We start from the raw sequence: 19,283 nt of genomic DNA, 5'->3' as shown, positions 1-19,283 counted from the left end.
GAAAAGAGAGCACCGGCAGGCCATGAGGGGTGGGGGTTAACCGGAGAGGCTTCCTGGGTGGAGAGCCGCTTGTACCTTAAGCAGAACTTTCTGAATTAGCCTCATTACGCTTATGCTGAAAACCCCTGACCATCAGAAAACTTATGTGAGTCTGTGCTGATTCCATCCAGAAAATGGCCCTTAGCTTTAAAGGACTTGGCCAGGTTTTCTGTTCCACCTGGGCTACCAAAAAAAAAAAAAAAAAAAAAGGAGTCTGTCAGCTAGGAGGTGCTGCCAGGTCCTGTTCTGTGGGGCCCGCTGCTCCTGCCCTGTGTTTCCAAGCAGATTCTCTCCAGTCAGACTGCCAAGCATTAGAAGAAGCAGCTCCAATGCTCTCAGGATGTGACATGGAGGCTGGTTCCCCTGGGAGCGGGGGTGCATCTCCCCACATCACCTGACTGGCTCAGAGATCTAAGCCTGGCTCCCCCTGCCACACTGGACAGTCACCCCACTGGAGGCCCTCAGTGTTGCAATGCAACAGACTTTCTCTAGCTGGGGCATGATGTCTTTAACAGAGCAGAGATCCTTCAGCTGAGAGGACGGGCTGGCCACCAAGCCTCTCCTGTTCACCTCATAGGAAGTCTACTGAAAGAGACCATCTTGGGGCTTCCCCGAGGGGCAGAGCCAGATTTGGACCCTGGTCATGCGCTTTGAGTCCCAGGCTTTGTGCTCTGAACTGCCACAGAGCCACCAGGATGCCAGGGTTCTGTCGCCCCTAGCTGCAGACTGGTCACAGCGTTGGTCACCAGTCCCAGGATCTAGTTGTCAGGGGCTCCCTCCAGTGGCCATTTTTCGACAACTGAAGAAAGCCCTATTCACAGTGACGGTTCTCAGTGTAAAATCCCTGTGCCTCTCATCTATCAACTGTAAAAATGACTCAGCAATTCTGTTTCTAGAAATATATCATTTGTCCATTTACCTAAAGTCTACGGAACACTTACCATGTGCCAGACACTTTTTGAAGCACTTGGAATATTAGTATGCAAATAAACACATGTCTCTGTCCCCAAAGAGCTGATGGTCTGCTGAGAGAAAGATAATAAATATAAGAAATAAGTGAGTCTAGGGGCACCTGGCTGGCTCAGTTGGGAGAGCATGTGACTATTTTTTTAAAAGATTTTTATTTATTGGGGTGCCTGGGTGTCTCAGTCGTTAAGCGTCTGCCTTTGGCTCAGGCCATGATGAGATCGAGCCCCACATTGGGCTCCCTGCTTAATGGGAAGCCTGCTTCTCCTCTCTCACTCCCTCTGCTTGTATTCCCTTTCTCACTGTGTCTCATTTATTTGTTTAATTGATGCAGAGAGACACACAGCGAGAGAGGGAATACAAGCAGGGGTAGCGGGAGGGAAAAGCAGGTTTCCCGCCGAGCAGGGAGCCCGATGCAGGGCTCAATCCCAGGACCCTGGGATCCTGACCTGAGCCCAAGGCAGACACTTAATAACTGAGCCACCCAGGTGCCCCGAGCATGTGACTCTTGATCTTTGGGTTGTGAGTTCGAGCCCTATGATGGATGTAGAGATTACTTAAATGAATAAACTATTAAAAAAAAAAAAACAGGAAGTGAGTCTAGATCTTGCTTTTTGCAACAACATGGATAGCCCTGGAGGACATTATGCCAAGTGAAATAAACCAGATACAGAAAGAAAAATAATGCATGATCTCACTATATGTGAAACCTAAAAGGTCAAATTAATAGAAGCAGGGAGTAGAGTGGTGGTTACCAAGAATAGGGGCAGGGGCCGAGGAAAGGAGAGATGATGGTCAAAGGGCACAAATTCTCATTATGTAATGGGTAAGTTCTGGGATCTGATATACAACATGGTGACCATAGTTAATAGTATTGTATACTGGAAATTTGCTAAGAGAGTAGGTCTCAGAGGCTCTTAGCACACACAGAAATGGTCGCTAGGTGAGGAGATAGATATGTTAATTAACTTGCTGTTGCAATCATTTTACTATATATATGTGTATGCTGTTGTACACCTTAAATATTCATAAATATTCATACCTCCAGATCACTATACTATACCTTCTATTACAATAAAGTGAGTCAAATGAATTTTTTGGTTTCCCAGTGCCTGTAAAAGTCATGTTTACACCATACTGTAGTCTGCTAAATGTGCAGTAGCATCGTGTCTTAAAAAAAAGTATATACCTTAATTTAAAAATGGTTTTTCAGTGGGGTTCTTGGCTGACTCAGTTGGTTGAGCATCCAACTCTTTTTTTTTTTTTAAGATCTTATTTTTTTTTAGATCTTATTTATTTATTTGACAGACAGAGATCACAAGTAGGCAGAGAGGCAGGCAGAGAGAGGGGGGAAGCAGGCTTCCTGCTGAGCAGAGAGACCAATGCAGGGCTTGATCCCAGGACCTTGGGATAATGACCTGAGCTGAAGGCAGAGGCCTTAACCACTGAGCCATCCAGGCACCCAGCATCCAGCTCTTGATCTCAGCTCCAGCCTTGACCTCAGGGTTGTGAGTTCAAGCCCCCTGTTGGGCTCCATGCTGGTTGGGGAGCCTACGCAAAATAATAATAATAATAATAATAATAATAATAATAATAAGTAAATAACTGTTAAAAAATATTTTATTGCTAATAAATGCTAACCATCGTCTGAGCTTTCAGCAAGCTGTAATCACTGATCACAGGTCACATAATAAATACAAGAATAATGAAAAGGTTTGAAATACTGCAAAAATCACCAAAATGTGATGCAGAGACATGAGGTGAGCAAATGCTATTGGGAAAATGGTACAAAACAGAGTTGCCTGACACAGGGTTGCTACAAACCTTCAATCTGTAAAAAGTGCAGTATCTGGGAAGTTCAATAAAGCAAAGTGCAATGAAATGAGGTATGCCTGCCTACAATTTCTCTTGAACAATTTTTTTAAATGTTAGCGGGGAAAAAAAGAAAGAAATAGATAAATTCTAGAGTTCCACCGCTCAGTACATTAGCTCTGCTTGCTTGGGGCTATTTAAATTAGTTAAAATTAAAGTTCACTTTCTGGGTCACACTAGTGACATTTCAAGTATTCCATAGCTACATGTAGCTCATGGCACAGATAAAGACCGTTTCCATCATTACAGAAAGTTCTGTGAAACAGCATTGCTCTGGGGTATGTTGGTGATAGGTGCTATGAAAAAAATTAGAGCAAGATTTGCAAAAAAGAGTGGTGTGGGCGTGGGGAGGGCATTGCAGTTTTCCGCGGGGTGATTGAAGTTTTCTTAATTTAGAAGCTCTTGAACAAAGACTTGAAGGAGGTGTGGGGGTGAGCCAGGGCAGTACTTGGGGGAAGAGTGTCCCGGGCAGAGGGGACAGGTAGGGCAGAGGCGGGAGTGTGCCAAATAATTTGGTAGGGCTGGAATGAGCTTGGGGGGAACAGCAGGGAAGAAGTAATGGGGGCAGATCACAAAGGGCCGACGTTACCCAACAGAAACCTAGAAAGACCCAAAGATCTAAGGACAAAAATGTTGTGCAGTGTTGTTTGAAGCAGCAAAAATATTAGAGGTGACGTACCTGATTATCAGCAGGGAATGGCGATATGTCTGTGCAATGGTCAGGAAGGATGAGGGTAAAAGGTACAACTGTGCTTGGAGGCAGTGGGCTGCACTGAGAGGGACACCACCCTGGTAGACCAGAAATCTGAAGCTCCTGGGAGTCGGGGTATGCGGTTGCCCTGTGGGTGCCTGTGCTCACTGTGTTCTGTCTCCTCTGCTCTAAGAGGCAGAGGCCAGGGGACTGCTGAGGCCCCCGGAGACCCTAAACTCACCCCAGTTGGGGCAAAGTCACTGATTGGGAGGGAGCTGTCCAGATGCTGACATCACACCCCACAGGTTTCCAGGAGGTGCCTGGATGTCCAGGCATAGATTAGGGAATTGTGGGCTTGTTCTGGGAGAGGCAGGGTGTTCTCTCTGATGGTCCTCCCTGCCCCACCCCAAACTATGTTTCCTGGCAGCGAATGGTGAAGAACCTGGAGAAGGAGCTGGCGCTGCTCAAGCAGGAGCTGGCCATCCATGACAGCCTGGTAAGGGGCTAGCGGCAGGGGTCTGGGGTGAGGGGTTGGCTGGACTGCTAGAGGGGGTGAGGTCAGGGCACCAGGTGGGCAGAGGGACTGGGTGGACAGGGGCCAGATGGGTAGGTAAGCCAAGTAGGTAGGGAGACGGGAAGGGGGCTGGGGAACAGGGATGCCTGGAAGCTAGGGATACTAGAAGACCAGGAGGATGTGGGCAGGGATTTCAGATACCAGGGAGCAGAGGCAGACAGTTTACAGGAAAATGAGAGGCAGGTGGCAGGCAGGTAGGGCAGGGGTAGACAGCATGGGGGTCAAGGTCAGGGAGGTGGGACAGTTTGGGCAGTGGGAGAGGGGCAGCAGCAGAGTGCCCTGAGGGCAGAGGGTGGGAACTGGAGACCTCTGACAGCTTGCCTGGGCCTACTTACGGTCCAGGGAGGGTCTCTAGGCAGAGGCAGCCACCACCTCCACACACCCCCCTGCCACAGCCCTCATGGGACAGAGTCTGCTGAGTCTCAGCCCCCTTGCTTGGAGTGGCAAGCCCATGTCAGGCGGCTCTCAAGACCTAGTTGTCCCTCTGTGACCCCAGAACCTAGCCAGCATGGTCAAGGGAATGGAGCTGGCTTAGTTGGCCAGGGCCTGTGTCCAACCTCCCTACCTTGGTTTTCAGAACGACCCCTGCTGCCCCTGTTGGGCTCAGGTGTTTGGAGCTTGTTGACATGTTCTTCATCCTCCTTCAAGGCCAACCGCACCTTTGTGAACTACGATCCCATGGATGAAATCCAGATTGCTGAGATCAACTCCCAGGTGCGGAGGTACCTGGAGGGGACGCTGGACGAGATTGACGTAAGGAGCCTCTCCTCGGGACCATGCCCTCCCTATCCTGGGCATCCCCCACTTGTGCTGGGCTGGCCTTGGAACCTCATTCTGAATGGGTGCAGTGGGTATGGGGTGGGTGGTGCTGGACCCCTGGCCTTGGGCTCTACAGCCTACCGAGGCCTCAGCATCCATGTTTAGGGTTACAAGGATGGGTGTGCCCCTCAGAGTGGCCAGCATCCTTGAATAGCCTTGACCACACAGGGGGTGGCCCATTACTGTGGGAACAGGGTGGTCCTTGGAGCCAGGCTGCCCTGGATCACATCCTAGCTCCGATGTCTCCTTGCTGCATGACTTCAGCAAAATGCTCGACCTCGTGTACTTGGGTGGCCACACCTGTAGAGTGAGAGGGAAATCAAAGTGGAATTAACTCAGGATCTCAACTGTGCCGGGCAGAGTGAGGCCATTCAAGGGTAGCCGTCACATGGGCTGACAGGGCAGACACGCAGGGCCTGTGTTGGAGTAAGCTAGGGAGGAAGAGACAGCAGCCACACAGGGAAGGGTCCTCAGGGGGAAGGATGCATTCTATTTTGACAGTGCAGGACAGGAAACCCCTCACCGGGGAGCTACATGGCAGCACCACCCACCCCATACCCGCCACGCTGGGCTTCTTACTGTGGCAGCTCTAACTGACAGGCCTGGGACAACTGAGGAGTGGGCTCTTCTGGCCTTGGAGCAGGGTTAGTCCTAGAATGACCCTCTGTCAAGGGTAATGCTTGTGGTCTGTAGGGCCAAGAGGGAAGCCAGTGGCCTTCCTCGAGCCACTGATGTGTATATGCTACACAGAGAGTTCATGATGGAACCTTGTAGAAACAGGAGGGAGCTGAAGACAGTAAATTTTATTAAAATTTTTTTCTTAGTATTTTCAAGAACTAGAGTCAATTTTATAGAGACCTTCACTTAGAAAAGGTAATTTTTAAAGACTCATTTATCTGAGAGAGCATGAGCTCGCAAGCATGGCAGGGGAAGGGGCAGAGGGAGAGAGAGAGAATCTCAAGCAGACTCCCTGCTGAGCATGAAGCCCAGTGCAGGGCTGCAACTCATGACTCTGAGATCACAACCTGAGCAGAAATCAAGAGTCAGCTGCTTAACTGTCTACACCACCCAGGCACTCCACGGAAGGTCATTTTTATAGCCTCAGTATTTACTTAGTTTGAAAACTATGAATCAGTTGTGTTTCTCTGCTCATTTTTTTAAAAGATTGTATTCATTCATTTGAGAGAGAGAGCGCGTGCACAAGCAGGGGGAGAGGCAGAGGGAGAGGGAGACGCAGACTCCCTGCTGAGCTGGGAGCCCGACGCAGGGATTTGATCCCAGGACCGGGAGATCTTGACCTGAGCTAAAGGCAGATCCCCAACAGCTGAGCCACCCAGGCGCCCCTGTTTCTCTGTTCTTGAGGAGGTTCCTGATGTTCCATTCTCAAGACATACATGATTAAAGGGTTAGCCAAGGAGTCCTGGTTTCTCTTCTGAGTGTAGACACACCTTCAGCCCTGCGTGGCCTGAGGCCCAACCTCTGCCTTGCTGTCTTGCCTCCAGATCATCAACCTCAGACAGATCCAGGAGGTGTTCAACCAGTTCCGGGTGGTGCTGAGGTAAGGGACCCTCACCCGCCCATCAGACTCCTACATCAGGCTGCCGTTTTCATTTCCCATGGCCAGGGTGTGGCTCTCAGCACACGGCCTTGTCTCTCATGGATGAGAAGCCAGCTCAGAGTCCTTGGGGTGTGCCCAGGCCCCTGAGCTCTCAGAACCTCCAGCCATCCCTCTCCCCTGGGGGAAGCCGGGAGGAGAGCTGTCTGTTCAAGGCCAACTCAGAGAAGAAGTGATCCCTGGTGGGTGTTTCCTGAGTTCATGAATTAGACGGGAGGTCCTTCTGGAGTGCCAGCCCTGAGTGTGGCCAGAGCAGGGCATCATGAATATGCCCTGTGCCCCGCCCCCACCTCAGGAGGCATTTGTGATGTATTGGGGTGCAGACATACCTGTACAGTGAACAGCTTGTGCTGGGTGGTAGCACAGGCGTGGGTCACATGTTTCCCTGGGGCCTTTTAAAGATAGAACCTAGGTGGGAAACCATGGTCCTGAGGCAGGCTTACAGTCCTTGTTAGTTTCCTTGGAGCAGAAGTCCCTGGCATACAAGGGTGGCCACTGCCAATTCGAGGGGTGAACAGGTGGTATGTGGTCTGAGGAATCGGGGTGTGGAATGGGCTTGTTTTGTCTGGTTCACCATGAGGGTGTGGCTCCATCACAAGGGGCCACACCCAAATGACTTCTAGTTCTCATACTTGGTTTTCGATCTGGAAGGTTCAGCCTAGCTCCAAGGTGCAAGGTGTTCTCTCCTCTCTCTCAAGCCAACAGGAGCAGGAAGTGGAGTCCACTTTGCGCAGGAAGTATACCCTTATAGACAAGAATGACTTTGCCGCCATCTCCGCCGTCCAGAAGGTATGCACGGTTGCTTCCTGTTGACAGCGTTCATGTCAGATTTTTTCCATCCCCAGACCTTTCCAGAAGCAGCAGGGGTTCTACATCCGAGCAGATCTAGGGTTGCAACAGATAAAGGGAATACCAGGATGAGCGTGACCCATGCAAGAGTAAACCGGATATGAATTCAGAATGGTCTCCAGGATTGGAGTCATGACCATAAACATGACCATAAACAAGACCAGTTCATGGAATTAGGCTAGAAACAGGCCTTAAGATCCTCAAGGGTTGGCATGAGACACCAGACCATTGAGTGAAGTTGATGTGGAGTGTGGACATCGGTGGTGAGAGACAGTGCTGTTGGAGACAGCCTCAAGCTAGCAACCTGGGCCCGCCATCTTGGCATGTGGGGTGAATATACCCACCTAAGCATAAGAGTTACTTGGGTCCCCCACAGGCCAAAACCCTTAATCTAACCCTCAGCCCTGTGGCTGGCCTCTATCCAGGCAGGGCTTATGGATGTTGAGGGCCACCTCGTGGGTGAGCCTGATGGACAAAGCTTCGGACTCGGGGTCACGCCTTTCTCTACCAAACCTGGGAAGAAACCCAAGTCCAAGAAGATGTTCAAAGAACAGCTCGGGTGAGGAACCTTCCTGTTGCTTTACCTGCTCACCACTTGGCCCTCCTCAGCTGGTGAAAGAGAGGACACAAGCTAGTGTCTTTGCTACTGGGTGGTCCCTATTGCTCGTATTGCTGAGAATACTAGCAACATCTGTGGGGTCCAGGCTGCGCTGGTTACCTCTTATCCACAACCCCAGGAGGTAGGAGATCATGGCTCCATTTTACTAATGTAGAAACCAAGGCTTGGAGAGTCAGTTCACACCACTGACGAGTGATAGAGTAGAATAGAGAAGCCGGGTACCACCCAGGTATTACCTGTGGAAACCACCCCTAACTAGAGTCCTGTGACCTACTCCTTGGTACTCATGTCACCTGAATGCCCCAGTTCACCTTCCAGACAAGAATCGTTTGTGTGCACCAGGCGAGAGAAGTGTCAAGGCTCACTAAATGAGATGCCCTCCCTGGAAGGTGCTGGTAGCTGTGGACATGAACACGGGCTCTAGGAGGCTTCTCTCACAGAAGGGGTCACCTTGTGTGAGGCATGGCAGCCTCTCTGGGCTTCCGTTTTCTTCTCCCTAAATTGGGGAATCATAATAGTAGCTTCAAAGTCAGGAGGGTTGTTGGAAAGATAAACGGTGAAGGCAGCCCCCGTACCTAGAACATACACCATCCTAATGGGTGTTGCTATATTATCGTCTGTCAGAGGACACGGGCCGGAGCTGATCATAGAAAACTGTTCCATGTGTAGTTGAGTAGCAGGGGTTGCTGAGGTCCCTGGTCTCCTCCTGACAGCTCAGGCCTGCTCACATGTGCCTCTCTGAGGAGGAGGAGGACCCTGGGTGCCATCACTTGGAGAGAGAGGGCAGCTACTTTTCTGGGAGTGGCTGTGGGCATTCGTTGAGGTGGGAGAGTGGGTTGTGGACTGATCAGGCAGCAGGGCAGACATGTCTTGCTTTGTCTTTGGTCCCCAGACAGACCTATGTGGGGTGGCGGCTCTGCCTTCCCAGGATGGCTGTGTGATGAAGACCTCCACAGCCCGGATGCTCCCGGGAGCCTGTGGCCCTCCTCACAGGCCCAGCCGCTTTCAAACCTGGAGACTGCCTAGTTTCCCAGGTGTCTCCTGCCAGGGATGGCTAAGGGAGGGCTCCTCATTCTGAGGAAGGGGGGAAGAATGCCCATCGGCGTGGCTTACGGTCATACCCTTTGCCCTTCAGCCTAGGAGTATGATCCAGCTAGGACTGCATGGGATGGGGCTTTTGCTGTCTGTGGGTTTGGAAATGTCACTCCCCGAAGTACCAGAGATACCTTACTGCCTATGACTGAGCCCTGGGGCCTCCCTGCCTTCTCCTTCCAGCTCCTTAGGAAGAAAGGAAGGTGCTGGCAGCCCTGTGAGTGGCAAGGATTTGGAGGTCTCCATTTCCAAGACCCAGGCGACCCCATCGTCCAAGGAGGGGGATGTCAAAGACTTGCCCCTGCGGGACCGGGAGACCTCCAGCTCTGAGCCCCTTCCCTTAGACTCCCCAAAGGAGGAGTGGCGCCCACCCAGGTAAGCACCTCAGGCCAGTTCACCAGACCACTCAAAACCCGAATGTGGTCATGTCAAGAGCGCCTACAGAGAAATGAGAAGTAAAAGAGGGGGTAATAGGCAAAGGCCAGGAGCACAGTCTGGAAAGAAGCAATGTGATGGCTGAGCCACACGCGAACCGGTCCCGCCTTAGGAGCCCTCCAAGATACACAGTTATATGTGGAATCATTTTAGATTCTTCAGAGAGTAGTCATTTAAAGAATTATGTTTACAATTTAAAAAAAAACTAATGTATTTATATTAAAAAATTAACTAACTTAAAAATAACTAATTCAAAAGGCCCTATCTTTTTAAGGTATGAGACCCCTTCCTCTAGCTACCCGGTTCCTCTCCCTGGTGAGCCAATAATCGAGTGTTCAGCAGTGGAGCCTGAGGAAATGATTAGAGCTGTGGACAGAGATTTATGCAAACATGTTCATGGCATCATTCATTTAAAAAGCCAAAAACGAGTTTTGGAAACACCTTCAGTAGCTAATGTTACTGAAAAGGTACTAAGTGAATGATTGTCTCTGCCCTTGGGATGTACAAGGATGGGTGTGAAGAATTCTTTCCTTAGCAGATGAACATTTCCAAGAACTCAGAGAAGTTGAAAGTACTGTACAGCCGACACCCTCTTGGTTCTGCATTGAACACATTGCTTCCTTCATCACACATCTGTCTTTCTCTTCATCCCTCTTATTTTTTCAATGCATTTTTTTAACTTTTTAAAAAAATATTTTATTTATTTGACAGAGATCACAAGTAGGCAGAGAGGCAGGCAGAGAGAGAGGAAGGGAAGCAGGCTCCCTGTGGAGCAGAGAGCCCGTTGTGGGGCTCGATCCCCGGACCCTGAGATCATGACCTGAGCTGAAGGCAGAGGCTTTAACCCACTGAGCCACCCAGGCACCCCCCCCCCTTTTTTAGTATTTTATTTATTTATTGCATTTTTTTAACTTTTAAAAAATTTATTTATTTTTAAGATTTTTATTTATTTATCTGAGAGAGAACACAAGCAGAGGGGAGGGGCAGAGGGAGAGGAAGAATCAGGGACTCTCAATCCCAGGCCCCATTCAAGGGACCAAGCCACCCCAGCGCCCCCTGATGCATTTCAGAGGAAGCTGCAGACAGTCCACATTCCCTACCTCAACACTTCACCTCACATCCTCACAGTGTGAAGGAATGCCTCTGTGAAAAACACAAGATGTAAAATGGTATCTGCTGCATGACATCAAACATTAAATAATGAATCAAAGAAATCCCTGAAGGAGATACACCAAAGCATAGTTGCCAATAGGTAGTGAGTGGTTTTTTGCTTTGTTTTCTGTTTTTTACACTTTTCCTTGCTGTCCTTACTTGCTGTGATGGTCACGTGCCCTTGCTGGGGGGGGGGGGCGGGGGGAGTCAGAGACAGACACGGGGGCGTGGTTCCTGCATAGGGTGCCTGGGACTTCTGGTCGCCTGCCCACAGAAGACCCCCACCAACCACCCCAAGAAGAGGGACAAAGTGCCTAGTGGCTCTGGCTCCCCTTCCCTTCCCTTTCTGTCTTCAGGCCCAGTACCCCACCCCCCAAACCTGTGGCCTTCGAGGACTTTAAGAACGAACGGGGCAGTGAGATCAACCGCATCTTCAAAGAGAACAAATCCATCTTGAATGAGCGGAGGAAAAGGGCCAGCGAGACCACGCAGCGCATCAATGCCATCAAGCAGGAGATGGACCTGACCAAGGAGGCACTAAATTTTCAGAAATCAATCCGGGAGAAGCAAGGTGAATGTGGTGGGAAGGTGGCGGGTGGCGGTGGGAGCTGAGTCATCCTGCTCTAAACCGGGCAGCCTTGGGCACCAGAGGACGGAAACAGCAGGGGGCTGTGGTCTTCACGCCTGGGTCGTCGTGTGGGTCTAGCCAGCCCCGGGGAGTCACAGGCTCCTTCCGTATCAGACAGACTTTGCCTGTGGATCTCCCGCTATTTTGTTATCTCAGACCTAGGTGCTGGGCCTTCTACCTGGTGTGTGCTGCTCCCAGTGGAGAAGCAGGCCTTTGGTCCTATAGACACTTCCCCAGAGGGATGGGCAGCTGGTGACCCCCACAAGGGCCGTATACGGGTCCTGGTGTGGTCTCACTGCCCAGGGTGGTCTGATTGGCGTGAGGGTGCTGGTGAAGACAAGAAACTGAGGAGGGAAAGAGAGAGCTTAAGGAGCCATTGTCACTGAGACCATTCCTCATGCTCATCCCTCACCACCCATGCTGGCCTGGCAGTCTCGTCTCCTAAGGCAGGTGGTGTCTGGGGGGCCCTCAGGCTCAGAGAGGAGGGACCTCAGTGTGGCGAGGGTGCTTACCTGGTGACCCTGACCCTAGTGCCCTTGTCCCAGTGAGGGACCGTGCTCACCCCTGCCCTGGGGTGCCCTCCCACCTTGAGTGTGCAGAGGACTCATCGGGGAGGGCCGATCAAACACAGACTCCCAGGCCCTGACTACTGGCTAACTCGGGAGATCTGGAGCAAGGCCCAGAACTGCATTTTAATGAGTAACCATCCCGACTCGGAGGCCAGAGGTTCAGAAGCCACATTCTTGTTCACAGTCCTGGTCCCATTGTCCTTCTCCCGACGAGGCACAGCGGAGGTTAGCAGGCTTCCCCTGGCTAAGTCACAGCCCTGTTCCAGGTGGGCCGCCCAGGTGGCAAGGTGTTGGGGCATCTCCAGATGTTGTTTTATTTCGGCGGTCCAGGCGGATCATCTCACAGTCGGATGTGCGCATTACTCATTTACTTCTCAGAGGGCAGCTCCAAATACTTCAGGCCACTCTGCTTACACCCTACAGACCAACAGTGACACACTGCTCCAGAGGGCTAAGCCTCCATGGGTCTGGGCACGGGGGAGGGCTGGCAATGGTGGCTCCAGCCAGAACCTCCAGGGTGAAGATCTTACAGGACCAACGACTTCTTTGTCCCTTCTGCCCACACCTTCTTTGACTGCAACTTCTTATCACTTATTTACATATCTTAGATAATATATATTCATGCTATGCTGACGTATCATTTATGCCTAAATATACCTGAAAACAGATATTTTAGAGGAATGAGATAAAGATTAAATAAACATTTTTATTTTATTTTTATTATTTTTTAGAAGATTTTATTTATTTATTTATTTATTTGTCAGAGAGAGAGAGTGTGCACAAGCAGGCTGGCAGGCAGAGGCAAAGAGAGAAGCAGCTCTGCACTGAGCAAGGAGCCGATGTGGGACTCAGTCCTAGGACCCTGGTATCACGACCTGAGCCGAAGGCAGTGGCTTAACTGACTGAGCCATCCAGGTGTCCCAATAAACACTATTTTAAAATAGTGAAAATTTGGGGGCACCTCAGTTGGAAGAGCGTGTGACTTGATCTCAGGGTTGTGAGTTCGAGCTCTGTGTTGGGTGTAGAGATACTCAAATAAATAAAAACTAAAATATTTAAAATTTTATCTATCAGTATAAAAACATTTTTTAAAAGATTTTATTTATTTAAGGGAGAGAGAGCACAAGTGGGGAGCAGAGGGAGAGGGAGAAGCAGGTTCCCCACTGAGTAGGGAGCCTGACGTGGGACTCAATCCCAGGACCATGGGATCATGACCTGAGCTAAAAGTAGTGGCTTAACTGACTGAGCCACCCAGGCGTCAAAAAAAACACATTTTTGCTCTCTCCCCACCAACATCAGTTGTTTTTCCATTGGTTATTAAAATACCAAATAAAATACTTTTATCTTGAGGGAATAGATCAAGAAAATATGTTTTTTGATTCATTTTGATTGATAGCCACTTATTGACCCAGAAAGGTCAGCAAATTTGGCATGTTAATTAGTGTTTTGTGAAAGAAAAATGAAAAATCATTTTAGGTTCAACTCTTTGAAGTTTTTTTCCTTGGCGATAATCAGAGGAACCGCCCCCGCCCTGCGGGACACGAAGTGTTCACGATCCCTCCCCATGTCAGCAGAATACTGTAAAGACTTTACTCGGTTAAGGACTTATGTCTGTCACAGTGACCACACTGGGGACTGCCCACGGCACACAGACCAGGCCGCTCTGCACTGAAGGGGAGGGACTTTAGCGGGAGGGCACTCTTTATCCCCTCCCAAATCTAGACTTCTTGAATTGAGACCAATTCAAGATTCCTAAGTGCTTCTCCATAAATGGTGTCAGTGAATATGTAACTTAATTTTTTCCCAGGAAATATCAGTGGAAGGACACCTGGAGACTGCCTCATGCTTCCGGCCCCCTCCCCTGGCCACATACCTCAGTCACATAGAAGACTCACTCTCCAGGCTTCCTGGGGGTGGGAGCCCCACAGCCCTGATGGGGTTGACCTGATGCCTATGCTGAGATTTCAAGGTCCCATGGGCAGTGGCTGGCTGAGTGCATGGCTTCACAGACCATATTATTTTGTCTTAACTCAGCAACCCTCATCTGACAGACCTTAAAAGCACCATGAGATGACAAAACAGCACAACAGACTCCTTTCCTCCTGAAGCCTCTGATAGCCTTTTGACATGATACAGATTCACACGCTCTGTTATTAATAACCTTGCCCAGGTGCCTTATGGTGCTAGCCTGTGGTGGCAGTTCGTGTCTATGACTCACAAAAAACGTAAACGTCCATTCAGTTGAGGTGGTTACTGAACTATCTTTGGCCAGTGAGGTTTAAGGTCAAATAAGTGTGAAACATGTGCCATCTCTACCCTCTCCCCTGCCCACTCGTCCTGTTCTTCAAGTTGCCAGTGTGTCCCCATCCGAGCTGAACTCCCTCTTCTGGTGAGACATGTCCTGGTGGCCTGGCCTCCTCATGCTTTGCCCACCCCCACCCCACACCCCAGCCCTTCCTCTAGTCTGTGGTCTTCGTGCCAGCACTTTGTTCCTTCTTTCCAGAATGCCTTCCTCCCCACACCCCAGGTGAGCTCCTCGTTCTCTGACCTCCTCTGTCCCTGCAGGCGAGTATGAAAACAAGGGGCTGATGATCATCGACGAGGAGGAATTCCTGCTGATCCTGAAGCTCAAAGACCTCAAGAAGCAGTACCGGGCTGAGTATCAGGACCTGCGTGACCTCAGGGCTGAGATCCAGTACTGCCAGCACCTGGTGGACCAGTGTCGTCACCGCCTGCTCACGGGTGTGCCATTTGGGAAGGCTGGCTGGCTACCTGAGGTCACGGGAGGCAGAGGGCCAGGCCTGGGTTCTGGAAGCCGTGTCAGAGCGTCTCTCTGACAGAGTCTGGGGCTTGGCAGGGGCTTCCGAAGTGTCCCCAGGACTCTGAGAGCCGGAGAGGGAGACAGGAAAGGGTGAGACCCTAGAGCAGGAAGCGAACAGAGGGTGCGCCTGTGGCAAGCACACACACAGGCTTTACCTGCTTCCTCGGGGCCTCCTCAGCACCTCACAGTGCTGCCTTCCCGCCTCCCTGCAGAATTTGATATCTGGTACAATGAATCCTTCTTCATCCCTGATGACATGCAAGTGTCCCTGAAGCCAGGTAGCAGCATCCGGCCGGGCATGGTGCCTGTCAGCAGGCTCGTATCTCTGGTGAGCGCCACGGGGGCTGGGGTGGGGACCGTGGGTGAGCACAGGGTGTGGGGGCAATACCCTTTGTCCTCTGTTTTCTCCACAAAGATGGCAGTGTATAGGCTGCTCCCAGACTCTCCCACAGCTGGCCTGGGCAAATGAACAGATCCAGGTCTCTCCCCCATTATGGAGGATGGGGACACAGAAGACATCACTTCCTGCTGCCACTTTTCTGGGGGAGCTCATCCTGCCAGGTGGCAGCTACAGAATATCTGGAAAATATGGGGCTGGGGGTTATGAGCTACCCTGCGTGGGGGTTTGCACACCCTGTGAGTGGCTGCCCTGATGCCCCCACAGGCCCTGTCAGGGTAGATCCTAACATTGGCAGGCAGAAGGGACTGAGTTGAGCCTCCCCTAGGGAGAAGATGACCAGGACAAGTTCAACCAGCTGCAGCAGAGGGTGCTGCCTGAGGGCCCCGACTCCATCTCCTTCTACAATGCCAAAGTCAAGACAGAACAGAAGGTAACTTGGTGTGGGGGAGAGGGGCTTATGTCTCCAGGAAGGTGGGGCTTCAGGGAGCACGTTATTAGGACACCCAAGATCACGCTTCCCACTTTGGAGAGGCAAAGAAGGACTGTGGCAGCCGAGGGAAACACAGAGTCACCCAGAGTCAGTGGGTGTCTTTTGCCAACTCCAGAGTCCTAGATTGGGTTAAATCCAGCAGGGGTCCCACACACCATAGCCAGGCCTGCAGAGGGTTATTGGGAGCTAAGCTGGTACCATGTGTGGGTCACAGCCCAGGGCAGGGTCTGGGAATCTTCTGAGACCACTGCCTGTTGGGGACAACCTCTCCAGTGGGGGCCACCATGAACAGGAGGCAGGGGACAGAGGCCCTGCCTCTCTGGAAAGGTTTGCTGGAACCCAATTACTTGGCTGAGGAAGGCAACCCTGGCCAGGCTGCTCCCATGGACCCCACTGGCTGACTCCAAAAAGCTTGCTCAGGGTTGTTCATGAAAATCTCTCTGTGGGAAGATGGGACTCTCCCAGAGGACTGGGGAAAGAATGGAGTAGGGGCAAGTGCTTAGATAGCATACCCTCAGAAATCATTTGACTGTGACCGCCATGTAGGGGCTTCCTTCTCTGGCTACAAAGAGGCCTGCCCCTGCTGGGCTTGATGGAGGGGGCACATGGTAGGAAGCAGGGGTTCAGCTTTATTTTTTTGCAGACAGATATCCAGTTTTCCCAGTGCCAGTTGTTGAAAAAAAGGATTCTTCATTGAATGATCTTGTTACCCTTGTTGAAATTCAATTAACCATATATGTGAGGGTTTAATATTTGGACTCTCAATTCTATTCCATTGATCTGGAAGTCTGTCTTTATGCCAGTACTGTAATGTCTTGGTTACTATAAACTTGTAGTTAGTTTTGAAATTACAAAGTATCAATTTTCCATCTTTGTTCTTCTTTTTCAAGATTGTTTTGACTATTCTGGGTTCTATTTCCATACAGATTTGCAGACCAGCTTGTCAGTTTATGCAGAGAAGCCAGCTGGGACAGAGGTTGTGTTGAATCTCCAGATTGATTTGGGGAATAGTGCCATCTTAACAATATTAAGTCTTCAAATCTATGAACATAGGCTATCTTTCTATTTATTTAGGTGTTTAATTTCTTTCAGTGGAGTTTTGTACTTTTCAGAGTATAAGTTTTGTATTTAAAAAAGTCTATTCCTAAGTATTTTATTATTTTTGATGCTATTATGAATGGAATTATATTTTCAATTTCATTCTTAGATTGCTGTTCATTGTATGTATAGAAGTACAGTTGATTTTTGTGTAACAATGTGGTATTCCATCACCTTGCTAAATTCATTTATTAATTCTAATAGCTTCTTAGTGGATTCCTTAAGACTTTATACATACCAGATCATATCATCTACAAATACAGATAGTTTTACCTCTTCCTTTCCAATATGATGCCTTTTATAACCTTTTCTTGCCTAATTTGCATGGCTAGAACCTCTAGTACAAGGTTGAAATAAGAGGTGAAGGTTGCCATCTTCGTCTTATTCCTGACCTGATGGGGGGCAGATATTCACAGATGTTAGCTGTGGGGTTTTCCTAGAGGGGAAAAAAAAAGATCCTTAGAGTAGAATTTCTCACTCCGCTGCACATGAATCACCAGGCTGTTAGAATACAGAGTCTGATATGTCAGCCCTGGAGTGGAGCCTGAGATTCTGCATTTCCGATAAACTCCCAGATGGTGCCTATGTGGCTAGGCCAGGGCACACCCTTTGAATAGCACACTTTGAAGTTCATTATTAGGGGGTGCCTGGCTGGCTCAGAAGAGCATGCAACTCTTGATCTCAGGGTTTTGAGTTTGAACCCTGCAGAGGGTGTAGAGATTAAATAAATTTTAAAAACTTAAAAGAAAATGAAGTTTCTTCAGAGAAACTTTCTCTCATCAGGGTGAGAAAGTTCACATTATTTAATCCAAAATCCATATTTCAGCTTTTGGCAGTTGTCCTAATGATGTCCTTTATAATTATTCTCCCTTCCCATCCTGTTCAGGATCCAGTTTAGGATCATGCTTTACATTTAGTTGCCATGGCTCCTTTAATCTAGAACAATTCCTCAGTTTTTCCTTGCGTTTCATGTTTTGAAGATTCCAGGCCATTTTTTTTTTTTTTTAGTTGAATGTCCCTCAGTTTAGGTTTGTGTGATATGTTCTCATGATTCCAATTCAAGTTGTGCATTTTGGGCAGGAATACCCAGAGATGATGCTATGTTCTTCATGGTCCATTGTATCAGGAGGTGCCTCAGTCAGCTTGGGACGCTATAACAAAATACCGTAGGCTGGGGGCTGGAGTCTTAAACAACAGACATTTCTTTCTCATGGTTCTAGAGTCTAGGAAGTCCAAGATCCAGGTGCTGGCAGATTTGCTTCTTGGTGAAGGCCTTCTTCCTGACTCATAAACGGCCATATTTTTTGCTGTGTGCTCACATGGCTTTCCTAGGCCTGTGTTTGTATATATAGAGAGAGAGCTATTTCTCTCTTTCTGTTCCTCTTTTTCTAAGGACACTAAACCATCATGAGGAGCTCCACGCTCATGACGTCATCTAGATCTCATTACCTCCCCAAAGTTCCCCACCTATTAATACCATTACAGTGGCCATTAAGGCTTCAACAAATGTATTTTGAGGGAATATAAACAGTCTGTAACAGGAAGCACAAGATGTTGCTTTGTCCCATTATTGGTGAGGTTAATTTTGATCAGTAGGTTACAGTCACCCTGTACATTGAATAAGAGGACCAGAAGGTCTTTGGGTTTGGCTTCCAGAATTTTATTCCTCATTGTAAACTTGTTTTGACTGGCATAAATTATTTCAAGATCATAAAAAAGGCAAATCGAAGTGATTTTCATGGTTGCCACCATGAACTTCTCTCTTGATATTCCGGACAAATCTTGCATTTTCTTGAATTACTTCCAAAGTCTCAGATAAACATTTGAATTCTAAATCATTCAACAGAGGAATCCTGAATTTCTGTGGTCAGTGCTATATTCTCCCATCCTCCCCGAATCTCTAGAACTCTCTGCATTGGACATTTCTTCTGTTGAAGACATGCCCACGAACACGCTTTATACGCACATGTTGACCTTGAGCCATTCCATCTTACATTTGTTTAAAACTTGTCCCATGTATTTTTACACATCCGACAGACAGCATCAGATTTGTTAAGATCAAAACTTTTTCCATTTTGTGGAATTTCTCTCTTGGTGGCTTTTATTCGCGCGCGCGCGTGTGTGTGTGTTTAAATCTTAAGTTCCTAGTTGATTGGTCTGCAGCTGTGGTAGTCTCGAGGGCATTAGTGCATTCCACCACCCCCCCCCACACACACACACACACAATGTTTGTACTTGCTTCTGCAGTTAGCCATGGGGCATTGCCAGTGCAGGACCATTTTAACCTCCTCCAGAAATTCCAATGTGAGGGACGCCTGGCTGGCTCAGTGGGTAGAGTATGCAACTCTTGATCTTGGGGTCATGAGTTCGAGCCCCATGTGTGGTATAGAGTTTATTTAAAAAAAAAAATTACAGCTTGAGAAGAAATTAATATCCAGAATATATAGAGAACTTTTAAAGCTCAAAAATGGGCAGGGGCACCTGGGTGGCTAGGTGGGCTAAGCCTGTGCCTTCAGCTCAGGTCATGGTCTCAGGGTCCTGGGATCGAGCCCCA

The 19,283-nt window shown here is 49.1% G+C and overlaps 2 protein-coding genes across 4 annotated transcripts in view; one reads left to right on the top strand and one right to left on the bottom strand.

Annotated features, from left to right (window-relative positions):
• KIF9 (kinesin family member 9) overlaps nucleotides 1-19,283 on the top strand; it is a 51,599-nt gene that overhangs the window by 25,427 nt on the left and 6,889 nt on the right. For all 3 annotated transcript variants that reach the window (XM_059389594.1, XM_059389592.1, XM_059389593.1), the window contains 10 exons: nucleotides 3,996-4,064; nucleotides 4,791-4,895; nucleotides 6,464-6,519; nucleotides 7,275-7,365; nucleotides 7,851-7,984; nucleotides 9,320-9,511; nucleotides 11,080-11,294; nucleotides 14,486-14,662; nucleotides 14,954-15,069; nucleotides 15,467-15,571. In XM_059389594.1, coding sequence (XP_059245577.1) covers nucleotides 3,996-4,064; nucleotides 4,791-4,895; nucleotides 6,464-6,519; nucleotides 7,275-7,365; nucleotides 7,851-7,984; nucleotides 9,320-9,511; nucleotides 11,080-11,294; nucleotides 14,486-14,662; nucleotides 14,954-15,069; nucleotides 15,467-15,571 — 1,260 coding nt within the window. The remainder of the gene's footprint in view (nucleotides 1-3,995; nucleotides 4,065-4,790; nucleotides 4,896-6,463; nucleotides 6,520-7,274; nucleotides 7,366-7,850; nucleotides 7,985-9,319; nucleotides 9,512-11,079; nucleotides 11,295-14,485; nucleotides 14,663-14,953; nucleotides 15,070-15,466; nucleotides 15,572-19,283) is intronic.
• The window catches only part of LOC132010409 (potassium/sodium hyperpolarization-activated cyclic nucleotide-gated channel 4-like), a 59,006-nt gene continuing 47,097 nt past the window's right edge, over nucleotides 7,375-19,283 (bottom strand). The window contains exon 5 of the mRNA XM_059388279.1: nucleotides 7,375-7,461. The gene's annotated coding sequence lies outside the window, so the exon portion shown is untranslated. The remainder of the gene's footprint in view (nucleotides 7,462-19,283) is intronic.

This window comes from Mustela nigripes, chromosome 2 (genome assembly GCF_022355385.1).
Source record: "Mustela nigripes isolate SB6536 chromosome 2, MUSNIG.SB6536, whole genome shotgun sequence".
NCBI lineage: Eukaryota > Metazoa > Chordata > Mammalia > Carnivora > Mustelidae > Mustela > Mustela nigripes.
The sequence above is the reverse complement of the archived record's forward strand: the minus strand, read 5'-3'. Positions and strand labels throughout refer to the sequence as shown.